This window comes from Peromyscus californicus, unplaced genomic scaffold, assembly GCF_007827085.1.
Source record: "Peromyscus californicus insignis strain IS unplaced genomic scaffold, ASM782708v3 Scaffold_7__1_contigs__length_154581171, whole genome shotgun sequence".
NCBI classification, from domain to species: domain Eukaryota; kingdom Metazoa; phylum Chordata; class Mammalia; order Rodentia; family Cricetidae; genus Peromyscus; species Peromyscus californicus.
Genome location: NW_026294595.1, coordinates 37,198,593 through 37,213,272, shown reverse-complemented (window position 1 = coordinate 37,213,272; position 14,680 = coordinate 37,198,593). Strand labels below are relative to the sequence as shown.

The window sequence follows — 14,680 nt, the reverse complement described above, 5'->3', positions numbered from 1 at the left end:
GGCTGTCTCTCCAATCTGTCCTTTCTTTGCTCTGCAGGGATTTTTATCCATATGGTCCCACTGTTGAACTTTGTTTTGGTGTCGCAGCCCTGGAAAGGAGATGGCACTGAGATTTGGTGCAGAAAGAAATTGTTCCATAGTGCTGTACTTCCTCCAAGCTTTTATGTTACCTCTACTGGCTTCAAACTTGGGTTCAAGAGACCCTCTTGCCCGGGACTTCTGACTAGCATGGGATGGCTCATGCATGGCCCTGTCCTGATACAATGTTCTTTTTAAAAGAAAGCCCTGGGTCATAAACATTCATCTTGTCACAGGTCATGGAAGAAGTATATAATTTGAGAATCAGAGACCCACTCATCAGTAATGTGTTTCATTTGGAAAGTAGAGCTGTTTCCATAGCAAGAGTTAAACTTTTCTAACTAAAATCAGTCACTATTCCACAGAATTGGTGTCTTAAGTATTTAATATTATAAATCAGCTTAATTGTTGACACAAATTTATAGCTCCACTTTGGGATTTCAGTGTATTCTGCCGAGTAATGTCCCACTAGATAGGACTGATTTAGAGAAATTATTTGACTCACTTTGCTTTTGGTAGGGGAGGGGAAGATAGTCTGCTCATGTAGGTCATGAAAATTAATTAGGATAGAAAGTGAATTAGATACATGTTAGACTTACTAAAATAGAATAGATAATGAAATTATTTTCTCTGAATTTGTCAAATACAAATGGACTAGACATTGTTTAGGTATTTATTACTTGTATATATTGTATATAGTTATTGTACTTTTGTATATAGTTTTTCTTTTGTTAGTTATAACCTTTTTCTTTCTTTTTATTAAAATAGAAAAGGGGAAATATGGTAGTATTTTATTTGTACTGAAATGTGATATTCATTGTATAAAGTTCATGACCCTTCTGGTCTCCGCTTTTAAGTGTGCAAAGTTTGAAAGATTAGAAAAAAATTAAATCTTCAAAAGACTGAAGGTTATAGCTGTGTACCACCCTAACCAGTCTCTGACTTCCTTTTTAATCATAATTAAGAGCCGTAGATTTTATTCTTTATACACAGACACTTGAAAATTAACATTACGTGTTTAGAGGGCGTGTCATTTAACATAGCCACAGTATGAGCAATCATAGTAAGATTATGTGTCTTATTATTAACATGAGAAAATGGTGTAAAACCTTAAAAATAATAAATACTTGGGGTCCTAAAACCTAATTATGTTTCCTTTCGCTGGATAGAGTGGCAAATGCCTGTACTACTGCCCTTGGGAGACTAAGAGGAGGAGAATAAGCAGTCCAGAGCTAGGCCAGGCTGCACACCAAGGCCCCGTTTAAAAAAGAACTTGCAGTGGGGTGGCTGGCGCCCTGCACCTGGAGGCCAAGATGAGAGCATGTCTGTGAGGTCAAGGGTGGCCGCTTAGGCTCCAGAGAGTTCCAGCCCAGCCTAGGCTGCAGTGTACAGCCTTGTCTTTAGCGGTTTTTTTCTGCCACATTTATTTTTATTTTTTACATCACTATTTTTTTTTTTGATATTATATCATCTTTTCCCCCTTTCCTTTCCTCCCTCCAAAGCCTCCTATGTACCCCTCTTGCTTTCTTATTTATAACTTCTTTTCTCATTAATTGTTGTTATATACATGTGTGCATATTTTTCCCCTTGAAATGATTGGAGGGAGTCTTTATCATACTAAAGACCTGGTAGACATGTATTGAATGTTGACTAGTCAATAATTCATTAGATATCTGATGATATCTAAGAGCAATCTCAGCTTCTTGCTTAAATTCTAGGAAGTATGTCAGGACAATAGTTATAGTCCTTGAATGATTAATTACTGGGAGTTTTTCCATTAAGGCCCACGTGATCCCTTCAATTAGAAGATGCTGCCCTCAACTAAGTCAGTCCCTTTGTCTCGTCAATTCCCTTTTGTTCCCACTCTTATCCTTGTACACATAACCCTTCTAATTGTTGGACCTGTGTTGAGACTTAGCTGAGCTGTGTCCTCATTAGGTGATGTACATGAGGTTGTGTTGAGCAGTAGATGCTTAGCACGAAGGCATCTTGGGTTAAGAAACAGTGAGAACCGTGGTGAGGATGACCTCTGTCTTCAGGTTTGATCATTGTGTACGCTCTTTTTGTTGTCGTCTTCCTCTTGGACCTGCCAAGGTCTTTGACGTTCCTTACAATTACAGGGTTTTGTTTGTTTGCTCTGTTTTTTGTTTTGGAGTTTTTCAAGACAAGGTTTTCTCTGTAGTCCTGGCTGTCCCAGAACTCCCTTGTAGACTAGGCTGGCCTCAAACTCACAGGGATCCACCTGCTTCTGCATCCCAAATGATGGGATTAAAGACTTGCGCCACCACCACCCGACTAAAATTATGATTAACCAAAACTCCATTAACTAAAACTTCATAGACTGTCACTTCTCTCATCCTGAGAGAAGTATTAAAAATTACATTTTGCAGGTTGGGTGTACCGCAGTTGTAGGATACTTGCCTTGTTTTCGCCAAGCCTTAGGACAATCCCGCGGCACAAGACAAGTGGAGGGGTTACCTTTGCTTGATTTGGCTGATGCATTACTACTTTGTTACCTTATTCTAATTATCTGTTGATTGGAAAGTAATTCTTGCTTTAGTGAATTCTGAAAACATTTTGTCCTGCTTATCAAAAGATCACTTACATCAGTATTTAAGTATCTAGTTGAGAGTCAGGATTTAAGGGTTTGGAGGCCTATTGTCTTTTTGAGGTTTATTTAATCCCAATGAGAATTCATGTTACTTTTAGCTCAAACAGTCTACATAAAAGCCAAAATAACTCTGTCCCTGACTTTGGATAAGAAGTGCATAGATAAGAAGTGGCGGTAAGATATGGAAGTCTTTCCTCCTTGTACTTCTGTGTACTAGGTACGTCTCTTTTCTGACGTTTATGAGTAAGTGCTTGTGACTTGTGAAAAAAGGTGCTTCTTACTGGATGGGAATGTCAGAAAAAAATGCTCAGAGGGAATATCAAAAGTGAATTGAAAGGCTAAGGATGTAGCTCTGTGATTGAATGCTCATGTGCTATGCACAAGGCCCTCACTTTAAGCAAGACCCTTAAAAAGTGGGTTTGAGGGTACAGCTCAGTGTTAGACTACTTTTGTAGCGTGGTAAAGCCTCTGCACCGACACAAGACAAGCAAACAAAATAGCCTCAGAAGGGACCCTCGGAGAGACCCCCCCCATGCCGCTTTTACTGCTTTATACACCTTATATACAAATAAAAGCGCGCACGCGCATGTGTGAGTGTGTGTGTGTGTGTGTGTGTGTGTGTGTGTGTGTGTGTGTGTGTGTGTACTCTTGCAGTATCTGATGATTAACGGATGAAACTGTCAGGCAGATAATTGATCCTGTGTTTTGTCACATTTAGGATGAAGGTGACCAAACAGCGAGCGTTGAGGAGCTAGAAAAGCAGATTGAAAAACTGAGCAAAGTAAGCACGTTCCGCCGTGTCTGCACTGTGGGGGCCGAGTCCCAAATCCGTTTGTCTGGGATTGCTCTTTCTCACTGCTAAGGAACAGCAAGCTTCTAGAAGCAGTTAAACAGAAGAACTCCAGAAACACTCAGTTAAACTTCACGAGCTGAATGCTAGGGTTAGAAGCCTCTGACACATTGTTCTTAACCAAATCTATGCAGAAAGAGTTCTAGACTCCTCAGTTGTACCTTTAAATTAGTGTACAGTAAAATATAATCTCTTGGAACTTATTACCCAAAAAATTTCTATGAGTTCATAGTAGTAGTTTGAATATTCATATTTCATTTTACACTTGTGCATTTATTTATTATACTCACTTTAGACTTATGACCTGTACATATTTATTGTATTTATCATTAAAATTTATATTCTGTATTCAGTATCATTAGTAAAATTTAAGATGAGTCTTTTTTGTAATAAACATTAAGGTATTTTGTTAGATTATAATATAATTATAATATTTCTTCCTTCCCTTTCCTCTCTCCAAGCCCTCTCTTAGACCCATCCCTACTCTCCTTCAGATTCATGGCAGAAAAATTAGTTCTTAAGTACTGTGAGATGCCTGTATATTACTCTGTCAGTCCCTAGCTGTAGGTCAGCATTTAGGCATGTGGGGACAAGGCATCAAATGTGTATAAAGCTAAGCAAACTATATACAGAAGTATTGGCAGTGTACTGAAGTTAGCTAATTGTTCTGGCTTAGTAATGTATTTGATGGCGTATACAATCGTGTTCTTATGTGTTTAAGAAGATCCTGGTAAAATAAAACTTACCTTTTAAGCCCTTGCTTGAATCCAAGATCTTTCTTACTATCCTCATTTGTTTTGAAATCACCCTTCAAGTCATTTCTGTCATCAGTGTGACTGGAATTGTACTGGGTGTGTAACATTAGTCCTTTTGCTGTGCAGCATGATGACACAGGATGTCTTTGGTAACTTTTAAGGCACTTATGGCTGTGATGTAACTATGTGGATGGCTTTTTAACAGCAACAGAGCCAGTACAGACGAAAGCTCTTTGACGCTTCTCACTCATTACGCTCGATGATGTTTGGTCAGGATCGTTACCGACGCCGATACTGGATTCTTCCTCAGTGTGGAGGGATTTTTGTAGAAGGCATGGAAAGTGGTGAAGGTAAGAACTACTAATCTAAATGGGGTATTGTATTTCTTGTTGTTTCTTTTTGGTTTTGTTTTTCTAGACAGGGTTCTCTGTGTAGCCCTGACTGTCCTGGAACTTGCTCTGTAGACCAGGCTGGCCTCAAACTCACAGAGATCTACCTGCCTCTGTCTTCTGAGTGCTGGGATTAAAGGAGTGTGCCACCATCACCCACCAGGATACTAATATATATATATATATGTGTGTGTTTATATATATATGTATTTATATATATGTATGTTTGTTCGTTTTGTTTTGTTTTTTCGAGACAGGGTTTCTCTGTAGACCAGGCTGGTCTCGAACTCACGAGATCTGCCTGCCTCTGCCTCCTGGGTGCTGGAATTAAAGTCATGCATCCCCACTGCCTGGCTAGGATTACTTTTTTTTTTAAGCTTATTGCTAGTGTCGTGTCTTGTGTCCTTTCATGATCAAGCGTGCTTTATTACTGGTCATAGTGAATATTCAGTTCCCATTCCCTTAAAGCCTCTGTACTGATGAGTGCTTCCTTCATGCCTATGGCTTTTCTGCTGCTGCCATCTCATGTCAGTCTGCTGCACTGTGGGCGGTGTCCTCACTGTCCCCTTGTGACTCTGTTGCACTGTGGGTGGTATCCTCACTGTCCCCTTGTGACTCTGCACTGTGGGCGGTGTCCTCACTGTCCCCTTGTGACTCTGTTGCACTGTGGGTGGTATCCTCACTGTCCCCTTGTGACTCTGCACTGTGGGCGGTATCCTCACTGTCCCCTTGTGACTCTGCTGCACTGTGGGCGGTGTCCTCACTGTCCCCTTGTGACTCTGCTGCACTGTGGGTGGTATCCTCACTGTCCCCTTGTGACTCTGCACTGTGGGCGGTGTTCTCACTGTCCCCTTGTGACTCTGCTGCACTGTGGGCAGTGTCCTCACTGTCCCCTTGTGACTCTGCTGCACTGTGGGTGGTATCCTCACTGTCCCCTTGTGACTCTGCACTGTGGGCGGTGTCCTCACTGTCTCCTTGTGACTCTGCTGCACTTTGGGCAGTGTCCTCACTGTCCCCCTGTCCCCTTGTGACTCTGCTGCACTGTGGACAGTGTCCTCACTGTCTCCTTGTGACTCTGCACTGTGGGTGGTGTCCTCGCTGTCCCCTTGTGACTCTGCACTGTGGACAGTGTCCTCGCTGTCCCCTTGTGACTCTGCTGCACATGTGTCTTCTCCCGCTGTCAGACTTCTAGACCCGTGGCTTATGCTCTCCCTTTCCCAGCAAGCACTGTCCTGACAGAACTGCAGAAGATTAACTCTGAGATTCTTTCCAAAATCTTCGTTTCTATTTGAAATGTTGTTCATATTTGAAATTTGTGAGCACCTAAACCCTTTTAACTTCGTCTTTCATGTCACCACCAGTTTTTGATATTTCATCTTTAAACCTCCATTCCATTAACTGTATGATACATCTTAAACTTCTGTGTTCAGTAAAGCTGTTGAGCCTAGCGTCTCAGAACTCCATAGCTGAGTCAGAATTCTGATAGGATGGAAGGATTGTATCAGCACTTGTGAATTCCAGGGCGTGGCTCTTGACCCTTGGTGGCATATAGAATACAGAACTTCTGTCAGCATGTGTCCTTTCAATGTATAGGTTCTAGAGGAGGCACAAAGTTACATGAGGAACAATCCATAACCAGGCACTGGGCTCATTTCTGTAATTCCATCATGTGAGAGGTGCAGGGTTTGAGACCACCTTGGGCTCTATCATAGCAAGACCGTTTTAGGAAGGAGGGAGATCTGCTTTCCTATAGAAAAAGTTACTGCTGCAGTCAGTTGGTTAACCATGTAGAAGACAGTAGAAATTGTAAACAAAGCATTTGCTTTTATGCTTTTGTTTTAGTAATAGAACCACAATTCTTAAATGAAAACTTTATATGAACTCTCAGCATCTTAAAAAACAGAAAGAGAAAGAACAGAGACAGAATTGTGACCAGTCTTCTTGGAGGAACCCTTGCCTTTTCAGACATGTCCTCTCCCTGTACATTTTCTTTCCAACCCAGATGTGACTCGAGGGGTGACTCCTGTGACTATTAGTCCCTGCGATTTTGAGGACCAGCAAAGACTCGGGCAAATAAGCTGCTTGTGGTTATTTCACAAATTAGTCCCTAGTATCTAAGCTGCTCTGGAGAATTAGTATGATATATAGTATAAATTCTAATTAGAAGTTAATTTAAGAGAAAGATGTGAGAGCTTTCCAATGTTAATGGAGAACTGGCTAGATATGATATACTCAGAGTGTCATGTGTGCGGTCAGAATGAAGTCCCGTAATGTGTTTTGCCATGAGAAGCTCTCACAGTGGAGCTTCAGGGAGAATCGGACGCACCCTTCCACCACTGAAACTGTGGACCATGTGCATGCCACAGTAGGGTTTTGTCACTATCTCCGGCTCTGACTGCGTCCTCTGTTTTATAGCAGCCACCATGTTTAGGAGAGCTTATTGAGTGGAATTCCATTATTATAGAAGAGAGAATTTAAAATTGATTGCTTCGTTCAGTGGTGGACTCTGTAAAGGAAGTAATACAGAATGATATTCCAAGATGAGTGGGGAGAAACCTATTGCACATAGGATGATGAGAGACAACTCTTTGAGAAAATATTTAACCTGAGACATGAAGGCTAAGAAGCAGTGAACAGATCCTGCAGAACAGCAAGTGCAGAGGCCCTGAGGAAAAGTCCTCACACATCTGAGAAGCAGAAGCGGGAGATCGGAACAGCGATGGGTTCCAGGGCCAACAGGGCAGAGCCTATAGGGGGTCTGTCAGATCCTGTAGAGTGCTGAGGCCTTAGTAAGGAACTGGGATCTTCTCCCATATTGCAGAAGGGTGTACAGAATTCTATTTTTGCAGTACTCCAAACCATAAGTTACAAACACACACCATAAAACAGGAACAAAGGACATATACACATAGATCTTCAAAGAAGCTATTCAAGTGGGAAATAAATACTATGAAAAAATGGTGACTGCCAGAAGCTAGGTAGGGTGTGTGTGTGTGTGTGTGTGTGTGTGTGTGTGTGTGTGTGTGTGTGTGTATGTGTATAACTCCTGGGGGGACGTTACACATATATAAATCTGATTAAACAGGATTAGTCTTGAGCAGAAGTAAAGATGGAAGAGTAGACAGGATGGACTTACTCTGCTCCTTCATGACTGAATATGTTAACCAGAAAGTCTGCTGCATTTCAGACAGAATAAAGTAGTAGAGTTATCATTTTAAGAGTTCCTAAAATTCATCTTAAAATTCATTAATAGGAGAAATAAATAGTGAACCACAAAAGGACATTTAGTCCGCTCATGATCAGATGTGATCCAATGTACTTTTTTACCTGCTGGTCATTGGCAAAGACAAAAAAACTGATAGCATCCAATTTTGTTGAGGATGTAGGAAAATAGCCATCCTTATGTGCTTCTGGGGTGAGTGTATTTGGTCCTAAATTTGACCCAAACTTTATAGAGGACAGTTTGACAGTATATTTCAAGAACTCTTAAAAAGTATGTATCTTTAGTTGCTCGTTTTAAGGAATTTACCCAAGGAAATAGATCAGAAATAAAAATCCACAAGTGAGAACACATATCATTTATTGTTAATAGTAGATAATTACGCTCTACTGCTGTCTCTCAGCAGATTAGTCATGATGTCATCCATTCAGTATCATGTAGATATTAAAATCTATGATGTAGTTGTATATTTGTTGACGTTTTATATATAGTCTCAGTTTATTTGAGTAGGTAGACTAGACTAGACTCCCTTTTTCATATTATGTAGACTGAGAGGTACATGGAGAACTCCCGAAAGTGTTATATAGATCTAGTAGGTTTTTTGTTTTTTTGTTTTTTTGTTTTTTTTGGTTTTTTGAGACAGGGTTTCTCTGTGTAGCTTTGTGCCTTTCCTGGAACTCACTTGGTAGACCAGGCTGGCCTTGAACTCACAGAGATCCACATGGCTCTGCCTCCCGAGTGCTGGGATTAAAGGCGTGCGCCACCACTGCCTTCTGATCTAGTAGTTTTTACTGTTTAGGTTTTGTTATTAATAACTGTACATTTTAAAGTGTGTGTGTGTGTGTGTGTGTGTGTGTGTGTGTGTGTGTGTGTGTGTGTGTGTGTGTTGGGGGGCAGACATGTATGTTGTGTGTGTCTGCACCATGCATGAGGAGGACATAGCATGTCTCCTTTACCACTCTACTTTATTGCCTTGAGACGGGGTCCCTGGCTGCAGAAGGCCACTATTTCCACTAGCCTGACTGGCACGTGGACTCTCCTCCAACTCCTGAGTTCCAGGCATGCATGGTCATACATGCCTGCTGTTTATGTGGGTGCGGGGCCTCAAACTCTGGTCCTCAGGCTCTCACAGTGAGCATTGTTAGCCACTGAGCCATCTCCACAGACCCTATATTTAATTAATGACTGAAAAAAATCCATCAAAAAGAAAACATGGGGAATATAAGATGGTGTAGAAGTTTGATGTATATGTGTATAATTTGGGGAATAATAAAATTTAACTTCAGTAATGGTTTGACATGTATAACTTACTTTAATAGCATCTTTCACTTTTCTAGGCCTAGAAGAAATTGCAAAAGAAAAAGAAAAGCTTAAAAAGGCAGAAAGTCTCCAGGTCAAAGAAGAAGTATTTGAGACTCCTGCGGACACTTTAAACTGTTCCATTCCAGATCACTGTGAGCAGCAGGATGACCTCAAAGAGAAAGATAACACAAATCTCTTTCTTCAGAAACCTGGCTCTTTCTCCAAGTTAAGCAAGCTTTTGGAAGTAGCTAAAATGCCTCCAGAGTCGGATGTTATGAGCCCCCCAAAAGCGAATGTTAGCACGAACGGGTGCACGTTGTCCCATCAGAACGGTGGGAAGCATTCCCTGGGGAGCGTTCCCTCGGCGGCAGGGCAGAGCAGCATGGAGAAGACAGACTTGGGTCTGTTTAGCACTGGCTCGGGTGGTTGTGGGAAGTTGTACAGTCCTCTCCCCAACGACCAGCTGCTCAGAACACTGACTGAAAAGAACAGACAGTGGTTTAGCCTTTTGCCAAGAACACCTTGTGATGACACTTCCTTGACCCATGCCGACGTGTCCGCTGCGTTGGTGACTCCTCAGTCACAGCCACCATCCAAGTCGCCGTCACCTGCTCCTGCTCCACTTCTCGGATCAGCCTCTGTTCAGAACCCTGCTGGACTGAATCCATTTGCTTTATCGCCTCTTCAGGTTAGTAATGCTCACAAAACACATTGTGACAGTACTTTATTTAACCTCTGCTGATCTTCTTCATGGAGAGCTTCAGTCAGAGTTAAAGTATCCTAACACAGTCTGAAAAGCAAAGCAGTTAGAATGTCGGTCACCAAGCTTCATTAGCACTCCTGCTTCTAACCTGGGTCTAAGTTGGCCTTAGTTCTCATTTGTTACAGTTGTAGTATAACTAGCAAGTAATTACCCTGGGGGACAAATAACACGAAAGGCAACATTGTGGCTAATGAATTTAGTTTTTCTCTGGTAAATGGATATTGTTTTAGAATTTGAAAAAGAATTTCAGTTTCTAAACATTCTCCCAACTCTTTAGACTCATGGGTATTGTTTTGTTTTGTAAATGTTGTTATTACATTAAGTATATGGAGATCAAGGGCAACTTGCATGGCTCTTCCCATCTATCATGGGAGTCTCCGGGATTGAACTCAAGGGCCTTTACCCTCTGAACCCCAATCTGAGTTGAACATGTTTTGTTTTACAGATGAAAAGTGGCGTGTCTATGATGGGACTTCAGTTCTGTGGGTGGCCTGCTGGTGTACTCACTTCCAGTGTCCCCTTCACATCACCTTTGCCTGGTCTGGGGTCAGGGTTGGCACTGCCCGAAGGAAATGCCAGTTCATTCTTGACCTCCAGTGTTGCTTCAAGTAAAAGTGAATCTCCAGTCCCTCCCCCGGAAAAGGCCTCCACAGCTCAGGCAGCAGCTCCTGAAGTAGCAAAGCCAGTCGATTTCCCAAGTCCCAAACCTATCCCAGAAGGTAGGTAGACAGCGGCAGCTTGCAGTACTTACTGCATCTCATGGTGGCAGTTTCTCTCTTGTCAGTGTATCTCAAAGGGAGTTCTGTGTGGCCAGCAACTCTTGAGATTTGGTCTGTGCCGTTATTCCTACTCAAAATAATATAAACTATGCACATGATTTGTCTTGACTTAGAAATGCAGTTTGGTTGGTGGAGAATTATTGACCCCGAGGACCTGAAGACACTGCTCCGAGTGCTGCACCTCCGAGGGATGAGGGAAAAGGCATTGCAGAAGCAGATGCACAAGCACTTGGACTACATCACTCAAGCCTGCGTGAGGAATAAGGATGGTGTGTGTCCTCTTATTTAGTATGAAAACTCATTCTTCGTATTGAAACTCACAACCTTTTTGTTTGTATCTTTTTGTTTTATGTGCACATTTGTCTGTGTGATGGTGTCAGATCCTCTGGAACTGGAGTTCCAGACAATTGTGAGCTGCTATATGGATGCTGGCAATTGAATCCAGGTCCTCTGGAAGAGCAGCTAGTGCTCTTAACCGCTGAGCCATTTCTCCAGCCCCCAAAATTTGTTCTTTTACCCTAAAACATTTTAATATGTATTTTTTATTACTTTTATTTATTTTCCAATTATTCTTATTATTTTTAATTATGAATGTGTATGCATAAGCCAGATGTATTGGATCCTCCTGGAGCTTGAATTATAGTTGGTTGTGCACCACATAATGTGTGTGCTGGGAATCAGACTTGAGTCTTTTGGATGAACAGTACGTGCTTTTAGCCACTGAGCCATCTCTCCAGCACACACGCACTTTATTATTTTAAATGTTGCTTAACAGTGACTAATGGCTTTTCTCAAATTGTATTACTTTCTATCATTTTTAGTACCTGTACACATATTGTTTTGTGTGTCTTAGACAATTTCTTATTCAGCAATGGACTGCATGTGCTTGTACATGTATATATGTTAAAAATTTTGATGTGCGTAGTGTCCCTAGCATTTTACTCATTTAGAGGAAGAAGTCATCATGCAGGGGTTAGAAATGAAATAGTTTTAAAAAGTGCTTTCTTTTCAAATGTAGTTGCTATTATTGAATTCAATGAAAATGAAGAAAATCAAGTAACTCGAGATATCGTGGAAAACTGGTCAGTAGAAGAGCAAGCGATGGAACTGGACCTGAGCATCCTCCAGCAAGTCGAGGACCTGGAGAGGAGGGTTGCATCAGCAAGTTTGCAAGTGAAGGTAAAGCTAGCTTGGCATCCAGTCTGCTTTTAGGAAAATGGAAGGTAATTTTATGATAGGCCTTGTATAATCTAGTTATTGTACTAAATGTTTTCACATTATTTCATTTAATTCTCAAAACAGTCCTGAGTTAATCTCTCCTGTCTTACAGGTAAGGGAACAATATAAATAACCTGCCAGTCATCATTTAAGTGGCAAAGAATGTGTGCAAGCCAAGCCTGTTTGACTGTGTAGCCTATGTGTGTGTTTTTTTGTTTTTTGTTTGTTTACATCTTGCTGCCTCCTTAATGGTATTCACAGAAATCATTTCTGGTATGGAGTTCTTTACCTCAAGCAAATTTTTGTTTTCACCATGATAAGTAAAGTTTTCCCTCTAAATCTTAACAAAGTCCTGCTGTAATGTTTCATAGAAGACCAAGAACTCTCTTATTTTTAACTGTTGTATGTCAGACTTTTACCATGTATAGTCTAAACTGGAAGGACGATACAGGCATATTAGGATCCGTGAAGCACATACATCTGGTGGATGTGACATGTCCCAGGCAATGGTCAGAGCTGATTTCTGCCGGAGAGGTAGAAGGAAGGTCTTACGTACTACCCAAGATGCTTAGGCTTAGGAAGAGGGCACAGGTGGTGCAGCTGTGCCGATGAGTTTGACTAAGCAGAGGAAGCTTCAGAGGCTTAGAAAACTGGGCTCTCTTAAATCATTTCACTTGATATTTATATTTCATTCAGAAGGAAAACCTATTACATAATCTTATCCTGCCCAATAATTTAAATTTTGCTTCATAATTAGTTTTGAAGGTCTCCAAAAACCATCATTTTCCAGAGCTAATATGTCCCTTTTTTGCCACAAACGTATTACTAACATTAGAAAGCAAAATTTATTACTTTTTAAAACTATTGTGCCTAAAACTGTATGTATATCTCCTCCCCCTAGCCTGTGAACTGTCCACACACCTCATTTATCTGGCATCTTTAGCAAAGGAACTCTTCCATACATGATAATTTTCTGGAGAAATGAAAATTATTCCATTTAGTGCTATGATTTTTTAAGATGTTTGTTGGATCTCTTGGTTTATGCATTTCACTGCCTCCTTAAATTAAGAATAACGAGTGTAATTTAAATTGTCTTGGTGACACAGTATCTTTAGCATGAAGATCAATTATCAGGCTGTAGGCCCATAGGCAGTGTGAAAGGGTTTTCTCCTGAATGGTTGGCATGCTTTCTCACACCGTGCATCTGCTTTCCACGCTCTGATTTTGCGCTCTGTCATGGTCACTTGTTACTACTTGTTGGGTTACATGGTTTTAACTTTCCTTCAACGTATTCCATCTAATTTGCCAACGCTCACTGAGCAGCAGTTGGGAAAGCGTGTCAGGTGTTCATAGATTGGAGTGTGGTCTAATTTGCCAACGCTCACTGAGCAGCAGTTGGGAAAGCATGTTAGGTGTTCATAGATTGGAGTGTGGTCTGACCAGCCAGCCACACTGGCTCCCTTGGTCCCAGCGCATCTCGGGCTTCAGTGCTCTTGCTAGTGTTCTCAGCAGCTAACCTACGTGGAGTTTGCATCTGAGTGGAGGGTCTCAGCACCCTGTTGGGAAGCTGCTTGTGATTTGTGCTGTATTATTCTGAGAAGTGAATTATCATTTTATTAGTCTTCGGTTGTCTTTAAGTGATTTTAAAACAAAAGTAAAAATAATAAGATGTTTTACTAGCTGTAGAAGACTTAATCATGTTTTTTCTTAAAAAGAAAATGCTTTTAGCCTGAGGAGCTTGCCATTATGAAAGCACATTAAACTCGTGCTGTTGATCTATTAGATCTACTCATTTGTATTTTCATATTGCTAAGAATGTTGGTGTTTTCTTTGTATATTGTAGGAAAATCGGCCCCTCGTCTCGGTCGTCGAGTATATGCTAAAGTCCTCTTGTTCCCCACTGGCTGGGGACAGCTCTGTGTCTCTGTGTTTTCTCTTTTGTGAGCCATGAGCCCTGTGAAGTGGCTCCCAAATTCCTGATGTTTTCTGAAAAGTACGGGGGTCTACGACCTCTTTCGAATAGTGAATCTGTAATTGTCCATGAAGATATCCATGGGCTGCCTCATGTGACCGACCCTGTGTGTCCATTGCCACTCTCTGAACCGGTGGCACTCTGTAACACCCACACCATCACATGGCTTTACTAAGTATGGGCCGGAGCAAAACTCCCCGAACCTCTTTCACATACTGTATTTTTCTGATTTATCACAGAAATGTCAAAGCTAAAATTTTCATTTACCTTTGTTACATTATTATTAGCTTTATTTGAGTGTACTTTTCGACATGCAGAGCTACTTTTATCATAGTCAGTTACCCAAAACATTAAGTTTTCTTCCTAGTTTTAAATATTGCAGATTTATAGCAACCACCTAATATTCATTCAGACATGTATCAACAGAACAAATGCAGAGCCTTTGGACACTGGCACTAAGGACCTTCTCTAAAGTAGCACCTTTTGGCCAGAGTGCCACCATCTGCCTTTTGATTTCCTAATTCGGATCTAGTTCTTTTGTTGTTGTCTCGACAGTTACTTTGCAGAAATTGAAGTATCATATTTACAAGGTTTCTGTTATTTAGCTATTTTGTTTCCCTTTTAGAATGTGGGAAGGTTTCTGTGACATAAGTTGTCCCTGCGCCTGTATATGTACCCTAAGTATTTATAAGTATTCTGCCTTGTCCAGTTCCTCACGCTTGCCAGCAGCCCACAAACTCACG

At 41.2% G+C, this 14,680-nt stretch overlaps 1 protein-coding gene across 17 annotated transcripts in view; it reads left to right on the top strand.

Annotated features, from left to right (window-relative positions):
* The window catches only part of Baz2b (bromodomain adjacent to zinc finger domain 2B), a 325,749-nt gene that overhangs the window by 297,893 nt on the left and 13,176 nt on the right, over positions 1 to 14,680 (top strand). For all 17 annotated transcript variants that reach the window (XM_052723268.1, XM_052723263.1, XM_052723267.1 and 14 more), the window contains 6 exons: positions 3,408 to 3,470; positions 4,500 to 4,644; positions 9,241 to 9,893; positions 10,414 to 10,687; positions 10,861 to 11,016; positions 11,766 to 11,926. In XM_052723268.1, coding sequence (XP_052579228.1) covers positions 3,408 to 3,470; positions 4,500 to 4,644; positions 9,241 to 9,893; positions 10,414 to 10,687; positions 10,861 to 11,016; positions 11,766 to 11,926 — 1,452 coding nt within the window. The remainder of the gene's footprint in view (positions 1 to 3,407; positions 3,471 to 4,499; positions 4,645 to 9,240; positions 9,894 to 10,413; positions 10,688 to 10,860; positions 11,017 to 11,765; positions 11,927 to 14,680) is intronic.